Source organism: Aplidium turbinatum, chromosome 2 (assembly GCF_918807975.1).
Source record: "Aplidium turbinatum chromosome 2, kaAplTurb1.1, whole genome shotgun sequence".
Classification (NCBI taxonomy): Eukaryota; Metazoa; Chordata; class Ascidiacea; order Aplousobranchia; family Polyclinidae; genus Aplidium; species Aplidium turbinatum.
In genome coordinates, this window is record NC_137473.1 from 26,707,634 (window position 1) to 26,727,675 (window position 20,042).

Sequence of the window (20,042 nt, forward strand, 5' to 3'; positions counted from 1 at the left end):
GGGTGCATTCAACATCTGATGACATTCAATCGACACAAAATGGTAGATTTTTGCTACGTCGCAGGCAGCAAAATCTGTCATTTTTACATTGATTCAACGTCTGCAGACGTTAAATCAATGTAAAAATGACAGATTTTGTCTGGTGTGGAATTGTAGCATCCTACTCGTTCTAGTGATTATTTATCGCGAAGCTGTTGCGGTTTGCATTTAAAAATTGTTGTCCTGCTGCCGATCGCTAGTTCATCTATTGTTTTACGTATCAATACAGCATAAAAAGTTGACGCCTATGTTGTAGCTAGTCAGGAAGTGCAAATTTTGGTTTGTATCAGCTACTTGAAAGGAAATATTTGCATCAGAAAAAATGACCGAAATAAATAAAAAATGACCGAATTTTTTCAAGTCATTTCGGACAAATGACCAAAAAGTGCCAGCGAAAAAAAAAACCCAGGTGACCACCAACCACAACGGTGCAGCTTCCACACTAGCCATTTCAATTTATGTCGATGTCAATTCTTGCTACAAAACGGCTGCCGAGAAACATATAGTTGATTGGATGGTCTAAATGGCTAGTGTGGAAGCCACACCGCTATGGCCAGCGAACCGCAACAGCTCACCGCACCAGTGAGCAGCCCGCGCCAACAGCCGGGAAGAACGCTCCCCCCACAACGAGGCCGCCAGCCCAGGCGCAACAAGACCACTTGTTGACCAGCCCAGCGAGGACCCGCAGTCCCACAGCTCTCACCCTGAGCCCACCCACTCCACCACAACGAAAGGTGGAAACCAAATCACAAAGCGACAGAACCAGACCACCAAAAACAACCAAGTTACACGGGTCCCCCAAACGTCCAGCAACGCAAAAAACGATGCAAAATTACACATTTCCGCCACCTGGGCAGTCCTGGCCTGGTTTTATCCTCTGTTAAGAGTAAAAGAGAAACACAAATGATAAATATTGGAGAAATTGAGTCTCTTTCACAACTTAAGAATCGAACAACGCAAAACTGCTGAAACAAAACGTTTTGTTTGAGTGAAAGAATCACTGTAAGCAACCAATGCCAAAAGGTGCGCCCATGAAGTCATGGGAGTGTGAGGTATCAAAAATTTGAACAGGTTTTTATTTTTCTACATCAATGTGACGTTAGTTAGAACTTTAAAAAATCTATATCTTTGCTTCTGCAGAAAATGTTCTTTAACATGTTTAGTATCGGCCACAGTATCGGCCAAATTTTGCCGATACCGATGCCGATACCGATACTCAAAAAATGGCCAATATTACCGATACCGATATATCGGTACATCTCTATGTACATTCCTGGGATGCTAGAAGGGATTTTTCTCTGTGTGTTTCTTGCAAGCACAAGATGTCTGGTTGTAAGTTAGCAATAAGAACTGCTTTTGTGGCTGACAAACCTTCCATATTGAAGCTAATTATTTTCATTGTAGGGCCGAGGGTCTATCCTTTTACCACCCTAAATGTGCTCTCTCCGGCAGTAACTGGAGTGTGGTGTTGAGATTAGTCTCCTGTAAAGGATTAACGGGGATCGCCACGTGAAGGCTCTCAACATGATCCTGCTGATTACTGAAATGCATGTAAGCAAAGGTTGGAAAGGAGGTCACAAGTTAGTTGACAGTTTTGAGATAAAAGTTGAATGTTCAAACAGTGAGCAGCCAGGAAGCAAGTTGCGAGATGTCGCTTTAAACTCGTGATATAGTTTACTCAAAACTCAGTCCTCGAAATTAGCGACAGCACACGGCAATTGCCATGGTAAATTTCGCCGCAAACGTCATAATGGTCATTCTGCTACGGCAATAAAAATGCCATCGCAAAATGAGCACTTAATTCGGACAAAAATTGTTCAAAATTTCTTCCTGTTTTGTTTACTCGCAGTAGGAGTTTAATCAGCAAAAACATTGCACCAAGGCCTCACCTCGGACTATTTTACTTGCTGTGAACACTCACGCAGTCTTCGAAATTAGCATATTTTTACTTCGCAAAAACGTTGGCAAGGCCAAACGGCACAAGTTGAAACTGCCTCAGCAATTGCTGTGAACGTTTATTACAAAAAAATTGTACCAAAACATGTTAAACGAGAAGAGAAAAATATAATCGAATGGTCTATCACGACCGCACTGTTTGATTTGTTGTGATGTAATAATACCAAAAGTAGCAATAAAGCGAGAAACGCGATACGCATGCTGTTACGGTGATTCACATTAAATAACTCATTGGGGGGGAAAAGTAAGTTAATTTTGGGTTGATTCAACGTTCGAGTCAGCACAAATCGATTTAATTTTTCCGGCGAGTTATATCGCGTAACAATGCCCAATAAGAAATTTACGTTTGTTTTACATTAATTCGACATCTAGCGACGTTGAATTATCATGAAATAACGTTAATTGCTCAATCAGGTACCGGTAACAAATCAAAAGAAGATTGCCTCGATCAGGGATATCCAGAGAAGGGGATACGAAAGCTTTTATTACGTCTGACAATAGAAGGGCTTCTATTCATCTTAAATAATGTCTGTTTAAGTGTTTATAGTAAAATAACAATTGGCACCGGTAGGAATTTAATAAAGTTTGTTATGACAACCTACAATATTGCACTATTACCACCAGGTATGGATATTCAATGAATGCTCATAATTACTTGTTAATTCAACTACCCGTATACTTGCTTTACACCTAGCCAACTGCAAAGGTTTTGTCAAAAAAAACAGCTAACTGGCAACCTTTCAACTGTTTTTTCAAACAAGTATTCTTTAAATATGTTCTACATAACACTTGCTAACTGTCTTGTGTAGCTGAGTGTACCAGCTGCACTACAAAACTTTCTGCAATTTTAAAAAGAACCGCATGTTTACGTGGTACCAACTACCGCCCTTCTAGTGTCATGAGAATAAGGCCATCGCTCTGAGCTTTCGTATCCCCTTCTTTCAAAGATATTCCTGGCCTCGATTTACGTATACAGTACACTAACATAATTTCGGCACAATTAGGATACTGCGAGCAACACAAAATCTGTTGGATAAAGAACTAGTCGGAATCGGAATCATCGGAGGAAGAAGTTGTCGCGTCGTCACTGGAATACTTGAAGACGCAAAACTGCCTGTTCATGAATGCGCGATGCCATATGATCGGAAGGATTACTATTCTTTACTACCGAAAAACCATTATCTAATTTTGTATCACTTTTTATATTCGCAACGACACCGGTAAAAAATAAGCATTCGATGAAAGAATAACTTTTGCGTAACAATTAAGCAAGTAGCCTATTTATAAGGTTGCAAACTTTTTACAGTTCACAAGAGCATTGCAAGCGCATAAAATAGCTTGCGTAATGCTTTGGGTTACCGCCATGTGACATGATGGAAAAGCGTAAAAAAAATTCGTTTGATTAAAGCATACGGCAATTGCCGCCGCAATCCAAGGTTTGTTGATTTGGCGACGGCAATGTTTTTGCCGTCGTAGATGGAAGCTAATTTCGAGGGCTGAAATTGGACAAGAATTTCAATTTTTTTAGGGGTATTACAATGTACTAGCCTATTGTATTCTAAAACAAGGGCTAAAGCTGAATTTGAAAAATGTCGATTAAAACCTCCCCCTAATAATAAGCACTAAGTAGAAATGGAGGCATTTATGAAGCAAGCTATGACCAATGACCATAAAGGGATCACTAAGGTTCAAAACCATCTGAATGCAAACATTTACAAAAGCTGCTAAAAACATTTCCAACACACCTTGATTTTGACACTTCCAAGAGATTCGGAATCAATGTTGAAGTGTGTTCAGTAGAACGACCACCCTACGTGATTAAACAGTAAAATCAATGTCAATTGCATTCTACACTGTGGCTTACGTAATACAGGCCTTGCCATCGTGCAGGCTGGAGTCCAAGCTGGAGGCGAAGCTTGCTTCTACACTGTTTGCAGTAAAGAGTTCTCTCAGATTCGATAAGATAATAAAGAGAAAGAAAAAAATTGCTCCTCCGCGATCTCGTAGTATTTCTCGCATGTATCGTCACAACGGTTGATTCAGAAAATATTTTACGAAAATAGCCAACCAACTAGAAGGGGGCGTTTTTCTTACTTTGGTTATGAAATAGCAATGTAGTGTTGATTTTTTTTTTTTTGAACAATTTTTTTATTTATTACTGCATGTGTAACTTTTAGAAGCATAATTTGTACAAACGTATATTAAAGTAGCCATTTGTTCGAGTTATTAACAACCACGCCACATGTTCAATCGGTCTTTGTGAAGATAATGATTGGAAAAACAGGAATTTATGCTGCAAGCAAGAAGATGCGAATTTTTGACAGCAGCTAAGTAGGGATGGGCAATTCAGAATAATTCACTATTCCAGAATTATTCCGGAATACTAAATCGAATCCAGAATACCGAATCCTATTAACTTCTAGGCTCCAGCAAAGCAAAAAGTAAAAAATTTCATGCAATGTTTATTTGCAAATTTAGACACAAAAGCAACACAATCAAAGTAGATGTTTATTGTTGTGCAACACATCAAGGGGCATTTCATTCCAAATGACTGCCAAACAAACGAGAGCCGTGTTGCCAGATGCTGGAAGCTGCTTGACACCAAAAAGTAACTAAAATTTCACCAGCTATTTAAAACACTCTAAATAAATCGATTTCGCCTAAAATACACATAGTTTTTAAGACATAAGACACTGCTATCACGCTTACGCAAACCTTGCAAAACGTTTTCTATACGAGCAGAAATTATTTGCTACAAAGTTTTAAAAAAATTGAAAAAACTTTTTGAAAAAATTGAGTGGGGAAAATTTCACCAAAAGTTGTCTGGTTCCAAGGTCAAAAAGCTTGGCACCAAAGACCTCTAAATTTCACCAGAATTTTATAATTTGGTATCCTACTTTCCCATCTGGCAACGCTGAACGGGAGCGCAGCTTAGTTGCAGGGACATCTGCTCAATGTTGTTACGCCACCAGTCAAACTATCGCAGAGTCGCAGACGCACGTGAATTGAAAAAAAGCATTGCACATTATTGTGCATGTGTACAAAGCGTGAAGAAAGTTGCGCGCTTGGTTTCTTTGATTGCTCATGCGGGCGAGTGACGTAGGGATGCATGCGCCGTGCACGCACAACCACGTGCAAAACGTGTAAAGAAAAAGAGAGTAAACCACACTTTTTTCAGTTTACTGTCAAAACGTGCAAAGAAAAAGAGAGTAAACCACACTTTTTTCAGTTTACTGTCAAAACGTGCAAAGAAAAAGAGAGTAAACCACACTTTTTTCAGTTCACTGGTCTCAAGCTGACAGCTTGCACAAGACTTATGCATATCTTTAAAACCGAATCTTATTACCCGGTTTTATTGCCATTTTGGATTCGGATAGTTTAGGATCCGAGTCCTTCTCGAGCCGGTATTCTGAATTGCCCATCCCTACAGCAAAGTATAGTCTTCTAATACAAGTTATTAATTTTGGTAATGTTATAAGCTAATGTTGTAGCTGGTGAATAGTCACTAACTGTTGTACGTACATTAGATTTCTCACAATCATTAAGTTGCTAGATAGGTGTAGTTTTTTCATTATAGCTGAACCTTGAACAGTCAAAACATCAAAGAGGACTTCCCTACTATAGGTACGCTGGTACGATACAGCCAGGTTCTCAGCAATCAAGATTTGATAAAAATTTTAATAAACAAATTACAGAGTAGAAGTTACTCTTAATGCATGTTTGTTTTTGACAGAGAATTTTACCAAGAGAGTAGGCTATCTTTGCGCAGGGCTAGGCTTACATGTTACTGATCAGGAATAGGTTAATAGCCTATAAGGAACCTAAAAGGTAAGCCTATGCTTGAATAAAATCATATAATTAACTACTCGCATGTTATATTTAGGTAACTTAAAAACAATTAATTCATAATGGGGTGTATATGTTGTGTGATGAATTGCAATTATTACTTACTTCTTGCCCAAGATATGATAAATGTGTAGTCTTGTAAACTTTTGCAGTTGGTTACTTGGTATGAATGTCTATTGTTCATTGCAAGAATTCATCATTTTTTTCATACAACGAATGAAATGACTTGTGAAGCTTGACTGAATTTGTTAAATCAATTTAGCAATAGTTATTCAGTTATTAAGAAGGCTGTGGTTATATTTACACTACCGGTATATAGTGTAATAATAGCCTCAATAGTGTTGCCAGATAAGGAATTCTGCCTTAATTTGAGAAAAGATTAAAGCTGTTGAAAACAAAAACTTGTAGTTTGGAAATTTTTTTTAGTCTGGGCAAAGATCAAAACCCTAATCTTATTCCTAACTCTAAACTAGGGTGACCCAAAAAAAACTAAATTTTGATTTTTAAACTTTTTCTTGTTTAGACCTCTGCATTATGGTCCAAAATGACACCTTGCCAAGTTTTGTTGAGATTGGTCCACATTTGACGCCCTAGCAGTGGGCCGGCACCCTCCGCCGGGTCAAAATCGGCCAATCTGGCTCTATCTCAGCAACCGGTAGGCCTAGAATGCTCAAACTTGGCTTTAAAGAAGCAGAATGCATGGTTTCCTATCTAACTTCCAGAGGGTTTTGGGGTCTAAACCATTTAGTTTATGAAAAAAAAATGCAAAAAACACATTTTTGACCAAATGTGGCCCCCATAAACGTGTAGTATTCAACTTTTAGTTTAATATACAACACTGATTGACTAATGACACAAAATTTAAAATACAAGCAACTTTTGTTAAATCATTTGTAGCAGGCATGTTCTGTAGCAGAGTTTTGAACGATGAAAACTCCTCCATGTGGTGCCAAGATCTGGGACTTTCATCAGTCAGACATTGAAACTTGGGAAAAATTCTAATGAGTTCAGAAGAGTCTGGTCCGATCAAGTCCAGCAAGCGAGTGGAATTTAGAAATGCATTTGAACCAAGTCCTCACCAATAATGGCTCTCTCAGAACTTGATTGAAATGTTTGCATCTTTTGCCACATTCGGACCTTGGTGGATATGCTCACACGATCACTTGCAAAAGCAAACACAACCTGGCGCTCAATGAGGTACCACAGGTGCAGGTCGAGTTTCGTGCGTGTAGTAACAGTCATTTCAAGGAAAAGGTCCAGGTAGCCTAAGTTGCTTCTTTTAGAGGTGAGCTGAATGGCATTTTTGAGAGTGTTCCACATTTCTAAGTCATATGCTGCAGCATTTGTCAAACTTGGGATGTAAACCAATATTTAACATAAAAAAGTGTTAAAAAAGCAGCCAGTGAACATATATTCCCAAGGCCACAATCTTTTGTAAAAGCTGGATTTTCTGATAACTGCTGCTGGAACAAGGCAATTTGAATGGTATATATAAATGATCTTCGCCATCATACGTGCTAAACACACTTGGAGCATTGACCGTATAATATTGTATCCACACCGGAAAGTACCATCAAGAAAAAGAATGGACAATTTAGCTAACTTTTTGAAATCTTCTCGTATGTTTATTTCATTTTGAAGCCAACTGAACAAGAAATCTACAACTGATTCTTTAATTCTATTCAATTTTCTGTTGTTCGTTCGGAAAGTTTCGTAAACTTAAACATTTATATTGTTCACCCAAACTTCTGCAAAGCTTTTAAATACAGCTTCATGTGGTGATTCTGTGTCACCGTAGACTACTGAAGCTGCTCCATCACAAACAAGCTCCATGCTATGATGCCTGCAGGCTAGTTGAAGGATACTGTGTCCTATATGGCTTTGAAATTGAACGGTTACGACACTTTTCTAACCACTATTTACTGCAGTTGTGTCAAAAACAAGACTCAAGACTATTTTTATGTCGAAATTGACAGCATTCAGTGCTTCAATCACGTTTCTTGTTTCATTCTTTGATCCACTTGAGTCCTTGGTGTTTATCACTTCAACCAACACTTCTGCCTCATTGTTTAAACATTTCAGTACTACTGCAAGAACTGGCTTCTTTTTTCCAGTATGTTAACGCTTTTTTATGTTAAATATTGGTTTACATCCCAAAGTTTGACAAATGCTGAAGTGAATGACTAAGAAATGTGCAACGCTCTCACAAATACCATTCCTAAAAGAAGCAACATAGGCTACCTGAACCTTTTCCTTGAAATGGCTGTTACTACACGCACGAAACTCAACCTGCACCTGTGGTACCTCATTGAGTGCCACGTTGTGTTTACTTTTGCAAGTGATCGTGTGAGCATATCCACCAAGGTCCGAATGTGGCAAAAGATGCAAACATTTCGATCAAGTCCTGAGAGAGCCGTTATTGGAAAGGGCTTAGTTCAAATGCATACTATTCAAAACTCCACTCGCTTGCTGGACTTAATCGGACCAGACTCTTTTGAACTTATTAGAGTTTTTCCCAAGTTTCAATGTCTGACTCATAAAAGTCCCAGATCTTGGCACCATATGGAGGAGTTTTCATCATTCAAAACTCTGCTACAGAACATGCCTGCTACAAATGATGTTGTTGAGAGAGTTTTGGGCATGGTCACTGATGTTGAGGAAAGGGCTTCTGCCCCAAGTAATGAGAAAGAGTTGGACAAAGCAATCAAAGTCACTCATGCTTACCGTTCTAAAGTTTGAGATATGGCCAAGAAGTCATTGTCCACCAAAAGCTGGACACAACCACAAAATCATTTTTAAGAAATGTTAAGTGGTAAACTAATACGATAAAAGAAAAAAAAACTGTCTTGAATTATTTAATGGGTAATTACTGTGGTCAGTGGTTGAAAGTTAAGTGGTAAACCAAAGTGCAAAAGCAATAAAGCTTGTCTATAATTAAAAAAAAGTTGCTTGTATTTTAAATTTTGTGTTATCAGTCAATTAGTGTTGTATATTAAACTAAAAGTTGAATATTACACGTTTATGGGGGCCACATTTGGTCAAAAATGTGTTTTTTGCATTTTTTTCATAAACTAAATGGTTTAGACCCCAAAACCCTCTGGAATTTAGATAGGAAACCATGCATTCTGCTTCTTTAAAGCCAAGTTTGAGCATTCTAGGCCTACCGGTTGCTAAGATACAGCCAGATTGGCCGATTTTGACCCGGCGGGGGGTACCGGCCCACTGCTAGGGCGTCAAATGTGGACCAATCTCAACAAAACTTGGCAAGGTGTCATTTTGGACCATAATGCAGAGGTCTAAACAAGAAAAAGTTTAAAAATCAAAATTTAGTTTTTTTTGGGTCACCCTACTCTAAACCCTACCTTAACCCTCCCTAACTTTAATCCTAACTCTGGCAACAGCTGATTGTAACAATGACATTAAGTGAGTGTGGAAAAATAGCCACTTCCTATGAAGAAATACAGAAAGCTAGCTAAATCATCAACAACAAAATGGCAAGGCTATTTGCTTTAATTCTCGTCGTTAATGAGACTTTGACTACTACTACTACTGTATGATATAGTGTATAATGATAGTGATCAATGCTTTCAGAGTGCTCAATGTGTTGTGTGTTACTATCATGACGTTTAGGAGTTTAATAGACAAATAACTTATTGTAGAACATACTGTATCATACAATACACAATATTATTGCTACAATTTACGTGTTAAAGTTATGGAACTGGAGAAGTGCTTTATTGGAAAATCAAAGGAGTCTGATGAATGTCATAAAAGGTGGTATACCAAACAACAAGAATTGTTACCCATTGCACAGTGGAAACGAAATGAACTAGAACTTGCATAATGGAGAGCGGGAGTCAAATTGGAAGATTGCATTTTCGACTCAAGTGCAAAGATATGCCTTTATCTTTATTAAGTATATCATACATATTGCGCGATTTCTCCACTCCACAAAGTCGTGGGAAAATCTAGAAGACACCTTGAGCCAGGACATGCAAACCATCTCAGCTTATCTCCAGAACTGGCGACTGAAACTCAGCGAAACCAAAACTGTGGCGGCAGCTTTCCACCTACACAATCGGGAAGCTGATCGTGAGCTACATGTCCACAACAACGGAAAACCTCTGTCCTTCTGTCCCGAGCCAAGGTACCTTGGGGTGACACTAGACAGATCGCTCACATACCGCCACCATTTGGTGTCACTGCGCAAGAAACTGACATCTCGCGCTGCATTACTGAAGCGCCTGGCAGGCTCTAGCTGGGGGGCGAGGGCTGACACTTTGCGAATAGCAGCCTTAGCCCTTGTCTACTCTTCAGCAGAGTACTGTGCACCTGTCTGGTGCCGCAGTGCTCACCGCCACAACATCGACACTGCCATAAACAGCGCCCTGCGCACAGTGACCGGATGCCTGCGTCCCACACCATTGGACAATCTCCCCATTCTCGCTGGCATCCAACCTGCTGAGCTTCGTCGCGAAGAAGCCACTCTGTCCCTCGGTCGACGGGCACTGGAGCCTAATCATCTTCTCCACCACAAGATCTCTGCCTTCCCAAACGGGCACCCCCGCCGACTGAAATCAAGACACCCATTCGTGCCAGCCGCTCGGCTTCTGATCAACGAAGCTGATGAACAAGACATCTCTGCGGCTACTTGGGCGGACCATAAATGGAATTCTGAATGGAGGTCAAGCACCACCAGACTCCATTCATTCATCCCCGACGCCGACACACCCCAATCGGCCTGACACTACAGAGACAGGCGTGGGTGCGCCTCAACCGTCTCCGTACGGGCGTCGGCCTTTTCCGCTCAACCATGCACCAATGGGGAATGGCTTCTTCCTCCTCCTGTGAATGTGGTGCCGAGGAACAGACCGCAGACCACATCATCAATGACTGTACCATCTTCAAGCCACCTAACGGAGTGGAAGGTCTGCGCGTCATGGATGATGAAACTAAAGACTGGCTGCTCTCTAGCAGCCTTCCAGTGTAGTCCGGGAACATCGTGAATCTGGGGTGGTAAAAGGATAGACCCTCGGCCCCAGAAGCTCAGACGACGACGACGATTGCGCGATTTAAAAAGAGACAAACGAGATCAGGCCTCGAAATTCGTTTTTGTTGACGGCGGACAAACGTGTCCGGTCTGATCAGCTATCTCGGCGGACAAATTAAGTCTCACGGCGGACACACCAGTTTTAGCGCCGATCGTCATGCTTAATCACTTTATCTTGATAATTCTTCACCATTTGAGAACTATAGCTACGGTTCTTCTTCGTTGTATGAGTTGAGCTACGCTTGAGAAGGCTTTTTAAAATTTCAGTGAAGTCACTCTGAAAGGCTTTCATCAGACCAGCGACGTGCGCTTGAAGAGTCAAAGCGCCGTGTAGCTGCTTAATACGCCGCATAACTGATTAATTTCCACCGAACGAGGTCGTGTGGCTTCTTGCGTCACAATGCTATTGGCACGAGTCGGAAAACTTCTACACTAACGCTACTATTTTCTGCTGTGCAAAGTTTCACAGGCTTTTTTCTTTAGGTTTATTTTTGCATGTCATGTCAGCAAAAGTGAATTTTCCCTGGGCCTTTTCTTTCTTACTGTAATACCAAAACTTAACAAAGTTTGTAACCAACTTTTGCTTATCAATATTACTCGGAGATCAAAGCCTGATCCTGTGACGTAAGACTTGAACTACGTTACGCGTGATTACTGATTAGTGTAGAAGTAGGCTACCGGTACTCCCATTGATTCTTGGTGAAGAATTCACCTTTGTTACGCTGATTCAATGTCATCAATCGTTGAAGCAACGGAAAAATCGAAAGTTTTCCTGCTTGATTGGAAGCTAAGTGATAGAGTATTCACATTTTCTAGATGCGCGGGACATTATATTACACCCGGATTGAAATTATGCATCACTTGCCAAAGACAAGCAAAAAAAGAGCTTGATATTCTAGCCAAGGGCAACCCGTCTGACACGGATGAGTGTGACACGTCTGGCACGGATGCATGCTAATCTTCAAGTACATCTGAAGCTGACAGATCAGAATTTGCAATTACAGATAATGAAGGTGCACTTGATGCACTTAATGAAAGTCTTTTAAATCAAAATCTGTCACCAATCAAATTGAACATTTACTATGATATCATGATGCATATAAAAATCAATAATAATCAGCAGTGCCCTATTTATGGGAGCAAGTCTTTTAGGCGCAGACAGATAGGCGCCAGTCAAATAGGCGCGCACACTGTGGCGTCTGGATATTTAGGTGCGGAGCATTGTGGCGCCCGTCTATTTAGGTGCTATTCCTAGTAATTCCCAGTAAATACAGATTATATCAGCTTGGCAGGTAGGGCAATGCTTTTCACACAAAATGTTATATTGAACAGAAAAATATATTGTATTTTAATGCGCATGTTCGGCATTTATTTGTTGTTAGTCCAGGTTTGCATAGGCGAAAGCTTTATCAATAAATTATTCAAGTCATAGGCGCCAACTTTTCAAAAAACCTTGAGGGGCGAGAAAGATGATGACGTCATAACCATAACATTATTTTACTCAATTAAAATAGTCTTACTGTCTTGTTTATATTGATACCTATTACCTAGGTTATAAACCGAATTTATTAGAACCGCTGCTTGAATCGATTAGTTTTATGCATGCAGTACGCCTAGTCGTAAAAACTTTGATATTGTTCGCTCATAATTGGAACAGTTGGAAAACAAGCCGATTCATTTCCTTTTCGTGCGAGTGAATAACAACGATCATAACAGTGAAGTTATCGAAATAAAACGCAAAAAATTATGATCTTAAGCAGAGTGGAAATCCTCTATCAGTTTTATTAACCTCGTTTCGCTCGTTTGGCTAATTACTAACGGCGAAGTGTTTTCTTTTCTGTTTTTTTATCGAAAGTGCAGGAGTGTATATTGATGAGTGTACGAGATGTATAATTGTATATATTTTCATAATATTTTATACACATCAATACAGTGCTTATTGAAGCAAAACACGCATGACAGTTTTGAAAAATGCATATTTTCTTTTAACTTGTAGGCTATTCACGTAATTGTTCGTTGTGTCGTAATTTCAACTCGATAAAGTTTGCTAAAATCGATTTCATGTTTGAAGTCACAAAAATCTAATGGACGTTTGGATAACTCGTGAAGTGAGAACAAACATTCAACTTCGCATTCGCTTTTTCGCTACCACGCGTTTTGGCTTAGAAGTTGCTCCTCACGCGCGGGAAGATAAGCAGTGTGTGACTGTGAGCGTGTGTGCCGTGCGTATCTCAATAGCAATTCACGTTCCAGAGAAAGCCATGTGATCAGCTGCTGTTTTGCTGGCAAGAGCAAAGTAGTTTCACGCTTTGGGCATTTTTTTAGTCCGTTTAAATAATCTAAATCTTTTATCTTTGAAACACCACTTGTAATATCTTAGTCATCTTTGTTGCCCCTCAGCCATAAATTTACGGGGGGCGCCGCCCCCCGGCCCCCCCGGAAGTCGCCGCGTATGATTCAAGTTTTCGAACATGACTAAGTTCACTTTTAGTGAGTCAAATAATAACTACACTAAACAAAAACATCACTAAAAAAATATACCATAGCCTATGTTCCAGCGGATGGTAGGCTTGAGTGAAGAATAACTTAGTTTTCTGTCAAAACCCGACTACGTTTAATAACGAGAAAAGTCGCACCATTATGCTTGCAACTTGTAGCCAGGATTCATATGCCTTATAGAAATGTATTCATGTAGTAGAGCGTTGTCTCATACGTACTAATTGCGAAAGATAACAGACGAAGTAAGGTTCCATCTGGCTGCAACTTGTGTTCAGGATGCACAGCAAATGTCCTGTGGAGTTGTGTTAATATCAAGAGTAGTAGAGCGTTGTCTCGCATCTCATCTCCACACGCGTATTAACAAACAACATATTTTTCTGTTCAATATAACATTTCGTGTGAAAAGCATTGCCCTACCTGCAAAGCTGATACAATCTGCAGACATTACTAGGAATAGCACCTAAATGAACGGCCGCCACAGTGCTCCGCACCTAAATATCCAGACGCCACAGTGTGCGCGCCTATTTGACCGGCGCCTAACTGTCTGCGCCTAAAAGACGTGGACCCCTATTTATGGCATATGCATTTCGCTCTACTACTGTAGAGCATCATTATTCATTAGTGGTTTAATTGTATGACACTTCAAGTCTATTGATTGAAAACATTATGTAGCGATGAAAAATTCATGTCAATTGCAGAAGCTTGCAACAAAATGTATTGATCATACTTTTCTACATGAAGCAGGTAGCTTTTCGTGACAGTTTAGCATGCATTAGTTGGGGGAAAAAATCTTTTTGCAGATTTGAGATATGGGGCATTAAAATGGAGTTCCCCAAAACTTTTGTACAAGTACCCCGAAAGTGTTTTCCTTTGCTCTTTTCACAAATGTAATAACATATTTAAATTCCTTGCCCCAAAAACTATAAGAATACCTATTTTTATTATATCTTTATCATAAAAAATAGGAATTCTAAGCTTTTTTTGTGATATGAAAATAGCGCCTCTAGTGGCAAAAATATAATCGTTGATATCTTGAAAACCGCTTGATGGATTTTGACGGTATTGACAGATTTTCATGAGTGCATTTGTACCGTTTCATTTAACACCTTTTATTCCACTATGTGCTTTCTTTAAATGTGTCATTCATTGTAAATCGAACATGGAATGCATATAACTTATCAATTTAATTTAAAAAAAATTGATTATTATTTACTGATATGGTATCAATCGAGCAGGATTTAACAAAATGGGCAAACAAGCCTTGAAAAGTGTGTTTAGCAAGTTATAGACATGAGTTTTTGTTCGCCTCCAGCTTGGACTCCAGCCTGCACGATGGCAAGACCTGTATTTAAAAGTAAGCCATGATTCTACACATAAAACTATACCTATGCAGTCGACCAGTTTGACTGGAAAGATTGAATACAAGTACCTAAGTAAATAGTAACAAAGACATTCCCAAAATATTAACATAAACTTTGGGCATACAATGAAATGTTTAAGTTACCTTCTTTAATTCTATGGGTCATTCATTCTAATTTAAATCAAGGAAAACCACAATAATAAATATAAAAAACATTGTTTTATGTCAAGTAGGCCTACATACTGTTCATGAAAATTTGCAAGAGTAAACTTTGAAAATATTAAAATAGCATTTGAAAAAAATTTGCAATAATTGGCAGCAAAAAGTACCAAGGCCGAACCAGACGTCACCGTACCAACTTATTACAACTGCTGAGATGTGACATCAGAAAAGCTGGCCTGAAATCCATGCTCAGCACACCACATCTCCATCGATTGCAAAACATTGCAAAGGACAAAACAGAATGGAGATCCTATCAACCTTGTTGAAAGACTGATCGAAGCCAGCGGATGCCAAACGATTTGGCTACACTGGCGGCGGAGACAGTTACAATAATAATTTGAAAAAATCAGTAACGGTCAATAATATCAAAAAATTTTCCAAGGCAAATTGTCTACTTGAACAGCATAACATGGCACTGTTTCTCGGCAGTCAATTATAGCAAAAATTAACAGCAATAGACACCATCTTTCATCTATGATAAAGTAAACAATATCACACCAAATCAGAAGAATCGGTTTATTTAAATACAGAGCTTTCGCCACACAAGTGTGGCTTCATCAGTATAAACTGCAACAATAATAAAGAATGATATACTATTAAGATGGTTATAAAATTTAATAAAAGTGTTAAAAAAGTAGATATATAATATAGTAAAAAAATAGAAAAGATCAAATATTATACATAACTATAAGACTTTAGGTCAATACACTAGATGACATATGCTACACTATTTATTGTCGTGATAGCAAGGAGTAAAAACAAACTGAACCGCTAATTCAAACAGAACTAAATTCAAAGAATGACAACGATGACATAACCTACACTATTTATTGTCGTGATAGCAAGGAGTAAAAACAAACTGAACCGCTAATTCAAACAGAACTAAATTCAAAGAATGTTGAGATGCAAGCAAACTGAACCGCTAATTTAAACAGAACTAAATTCTAAGAATGTTGAGATGCAATGACATTGGCATAGCAACGATAGGTTAAAAGTAAAAACGCATTTCAATAATGATGTCATAATGAAAATTTTATATTAGAAATGAATTAAAAATGAACAAGGGAGTAGTAAAGAAAAAAACGTATTGAAATGTTTAAATCAATTAGTGAAAGAAAAGAACATCTAAAACGAGAGAATTAGGAAAATAGACAAAACAAGAAGGTCTAAAAAGTAGTTAGTAAAAAGATCGTCAGTAAAAGAGTGATAAGATTGTTTATTCTCTAATATTTATCCCAGTAGGTTCTTGTGAGTGAAGTGTTTTAATCCAAAATTGTTCTTTAGTTTTTCTATATTCACACGTTTTGTTAAGTTTATCAATGGCAATGGCGTGAAAATCAACAGCGGTATGATTTTGTTTGTTGAAATGTAAAGCTACAGCTGTGTTTTTATTGTTCTTGATGTCTCGTAAGTGTTCACTAATTCTGATTTTAAATTTGCGTCCAGTTTCTCCAACGTAATGTTGGAAACATTTTTGGCAAGTATGATAATTAAATAAATGATGTTAGAATCAATTAAATGATGTTCGCCTTCGCAGAATATGCTCGACAACTCAATTTTTTGATAAACACACCCAAATTTAAGCATTCATCTCAAAACACGAAATTACAAAACTAAAATCATAACTGATGCCATTAATAAAGCTAAAGCAATGAATCGTGAAAGTCTTCTTCTAAAGTGGTTAAGCATGACGTTCGACGGCTAAAACTGGTGTTTCCGCCGTGAGACTTGATTTGTCCGCCGAGATAGCTGCTCAGACCGGACACGTTTGTCCACCGTCAACAAAAAAGAATTTCGAGGCCTGTAGGCTACTTCGAATTATATGCTAGTCACTTTGAACTTTAGCTCTTAATACGCGTAGATTAGGGTGTTACATTTTTTCACCATTTTTGAAATTCAAAATGCCTGGGGTCCCATCTGGTGGTATTTGGAGTAAAAAGTTTATATCCCAAATTTTTTACAATTATGACGTCATATTGAGGTGGTCCACAAGGTTTGAAATTTTTGGGCCTCAAAATCTTGAAATTTGGGGCCTGCTACTATTCGGTGAGTTTGATTCGGTGAGTCTGATTCGGTGAGTTCCTAACCTCTAACCCCTAACCCTAACCTCTAACCCCTAACCCTAACTCCAAACCCCTAACCCTGAAACGGCAATGATAATTAGCTACGGTACCCGATTTTAAAAAAAAAATGAAAAAATCCACCGTTAAGGGATCGGACTCACCGAATCGGACTCATCGAAACGGGCCATTCTGCGAAATTTGGCCGTATCTCCGGAACCGCTTATCATGTATCGACAATATTAGTATCAAAATGCGCAGAAGGGTCGGTTTCCTATACCTGATGTATGTATAGAATATTAAGGTCTATCTGCTTCAGAAAAAAAGTTAGTTCAAAAAATCTGACTTTCGGTCTATTTTCTCCTGATGAACAGAGATCAGATGATCAACATAAGAAGTTTTTCTGTATTTTTCCATTTTGAACGATCACAAGAATTTTATGAAAAACTTTACAGTAGTAACAACAATCTGCATAATCTCTCCAAAACACCAAAGCCAAAAATAGCAACAAACCACGAACCACCAATAACTGTTTCTGAAGTGAAACATGCAATTGATGCTCTAAAAACACAAAAAGCTTCAGGACCAGACAACATCACTAATGATCTTCTAAAAGATACTGGAGAGACCATATTGAAAAGGCTAGCTAACCTCTTCACTGAATGCCTTCAGCAGGGAAACACTCCGGAAGCCTGGAATACTGCTATCATGAACTTGCTTCACAAAAAAGGAGATCACAAAGATCTGAACAATTACCGACCAATCAGTCTGCTTAGTAGTGTCTACAAACTTTTCACCAAAATCCTTTCCTATAGGCTAGCTAATCAACTGGATGAATGACAACCAAGAGAACAAGCTGGATTTAGAAGTAGCTACTCCACCATAGATCATCTACAAACAATCAACCAAATAATCGAAAAAACAAGTGAATACAACTTGCCTCTCTGCCTTGCCTTTGTTGACTACAGTAAAGCGTTTGATTCAATACAGATCCCTGCAGTGCTACAAGCCATCAGAAACCAAGCAATTGACCAGACATATATCAATATCCTTCAACACATCTATCAAAATTGCTATTCCTTCATCAGACTACACAAAGACTCAGCCAAATTTCAACTTAAACGTGGTGTTAGGCAAGGAGACACCATCTCTCCTAAGCTTTTCACAGCATGCTTAGAAGAAATTTTTAAAAATTTAAATTGGGAAGAAAATGGTATCAAAGTAGATGGCGAATACCTATCCAGTCTCAGGTTTGCTGATGACATCATTTTGATATCTTCAACACCCAATGAACTCCAAACAATGTTGACTGAACTCAACGAGACAAGCAAAGAGGTCGGTCTCAAAATGAATTTGACTAAAACACAAGTTATGGTCAATCACCACGTCAAAGGAAACCAAAACATTACATTAGATGGAGCCAATCTCCAAAACGTAAACAAATACACACACCTTGGCCAAATAGTAACCACATCACCTGATAAAGAAGAAGAAATTAAAAGAAGAATGGCAGGCTTGGTGGCAGGCATTTGGAAGAGCGAGCTCAATATTTAAAAGTAAATTACCGATCTCAATGAAAAGAAAAGTATATTATCAATGCATTCTCCCAACAATGACATACGGAGCAGAAACATGGAACTAGTGTTGGGCGATATATCGAATTTTCGCTACGATATCTTTTTAATATCGATATTTATTTCAATATCGTTCGATATTTTAACTATTACAGCCCTAACTCGTAACTGCAAACCTCTACAAAAACGTTGCCGAGGCCAAACGGCAAAAGTTGAAATTGCCGTGGCAATTGCTGTGAACGTTTATTACGAAAAAAATTGTACCAAAACAAGTAAAATGAGAAGCGAAAAATATACTAGAGTAGTCTATCACGACCGCATTGTTTGATTTGTTGTGATGTAATAATGCCAAAAGTAGCGATTAACCGAACAACGCGATACGCACGCTGTTACGATAATTCAAGTTAAATAGCTCACGGGGAGGAAAAGTAAGTTAATTTTGGGTTGATTCAACGTTCGAGTCGGCACAAATCGATTTAATTTTCCCGGCTAGTTATATTGCGTAACAACAATGCCCAATAAAAAATTTTACGTTTGTTTTACATTAATTCGACGTCTAGCGACGTTAAATCATCATAAAATAACGTTAATTGCTCAACCAAGTACCGGTAACAAATTAATAGCTCCCTGCGAGAAGATTGTCTCGATTTACGATGCACTAACATAATTTCGGCACAATTGGGATAGGCTACCGCGAGCAACACAAAGTCTGTTTGATGAAGAACTAGATGTCAGAATCGGAATCATCAGATGCTGTATTGGAGGATGAGGTTGTCGTGTCATCACTGGAATCGGACAAATCAAGAGGCTCATCACTTGGCTGTAAATCTACACTGTTTTCGCCGTTCACAATGAAGCGTCTACGTTTTGCCGCTTTCGTGCTTTGATACCCATCCACACGCCTCTTTCGCAGAGCTCCATCAGGGTGTTGACTAAGGAGCAAACCTATGGCTGTGGCATAACAACTGGGAGGAATGTCTAATTGTCTAATCCTAACCTTACAAGCGCTCGTGTGGCTTCGGCATTTTTAATGCCGACGCTAATGCGCCATGCATGCATCTGCGTCGGCAATCACCTCAGCAATCCGACACTAATTTCGAATACTGAGAAACTCTTTTCTTAATTAGAACAAAAATATCGAAAAGTATCGAAATATCGAGTATTTTTTCAAATATCGTATCGTTTTGTTTTTTTCAATATCGCCCAACACTACATGGAACTTAACGAAAGCACTAACACTCAAACTACGCACTGTGCAAAGATCACATGAAAAAGTACTCTTAGGCATTACATGGAAAGACAGGAAACCAGCTAAATGGATACGACAACAAACACAAATCAAAGATATCATTCAAACAATAAAAAGTTTAAAGTGGAATTGGGCAGGACATATCATGCGAACAACTGACAACAGATGGACAAGAAGAGCTACTGAC

The 20,042-nt window shown here is 38.8% G+C and overlaps 1 protein-coding gene across 6 annotated transcripts in view; it reads right to left on the reverse strand.

The window, feature by feature from the left end:
* LOC145764953 (transmembrane and coiled-coil domains protein 1-like) overlaps positions 1-20,042 on the reverse strand; it is a 183,537-nt gene that overhangs the window by 152,828 nt on the left and 10,667 nt on the right. For 2 of the 6 annotated variants that reach the window (XM_082576664.1, XM_082576663.1), the window contains exon 2: positions 3,741-3,805. The exons of the other annotated variants lie outside the window; for them this stretch is intronic. In XM_082576664.1, coding sequence (XP_082432790.1) covers positions 3,741-3,805 — 65 coding nt within the window. The remainder of the gene's footprint in view (positions 1-3,740; positions 3,806-20,042) is intronic. 6 annotated transcript variants of the gene reach the window in all.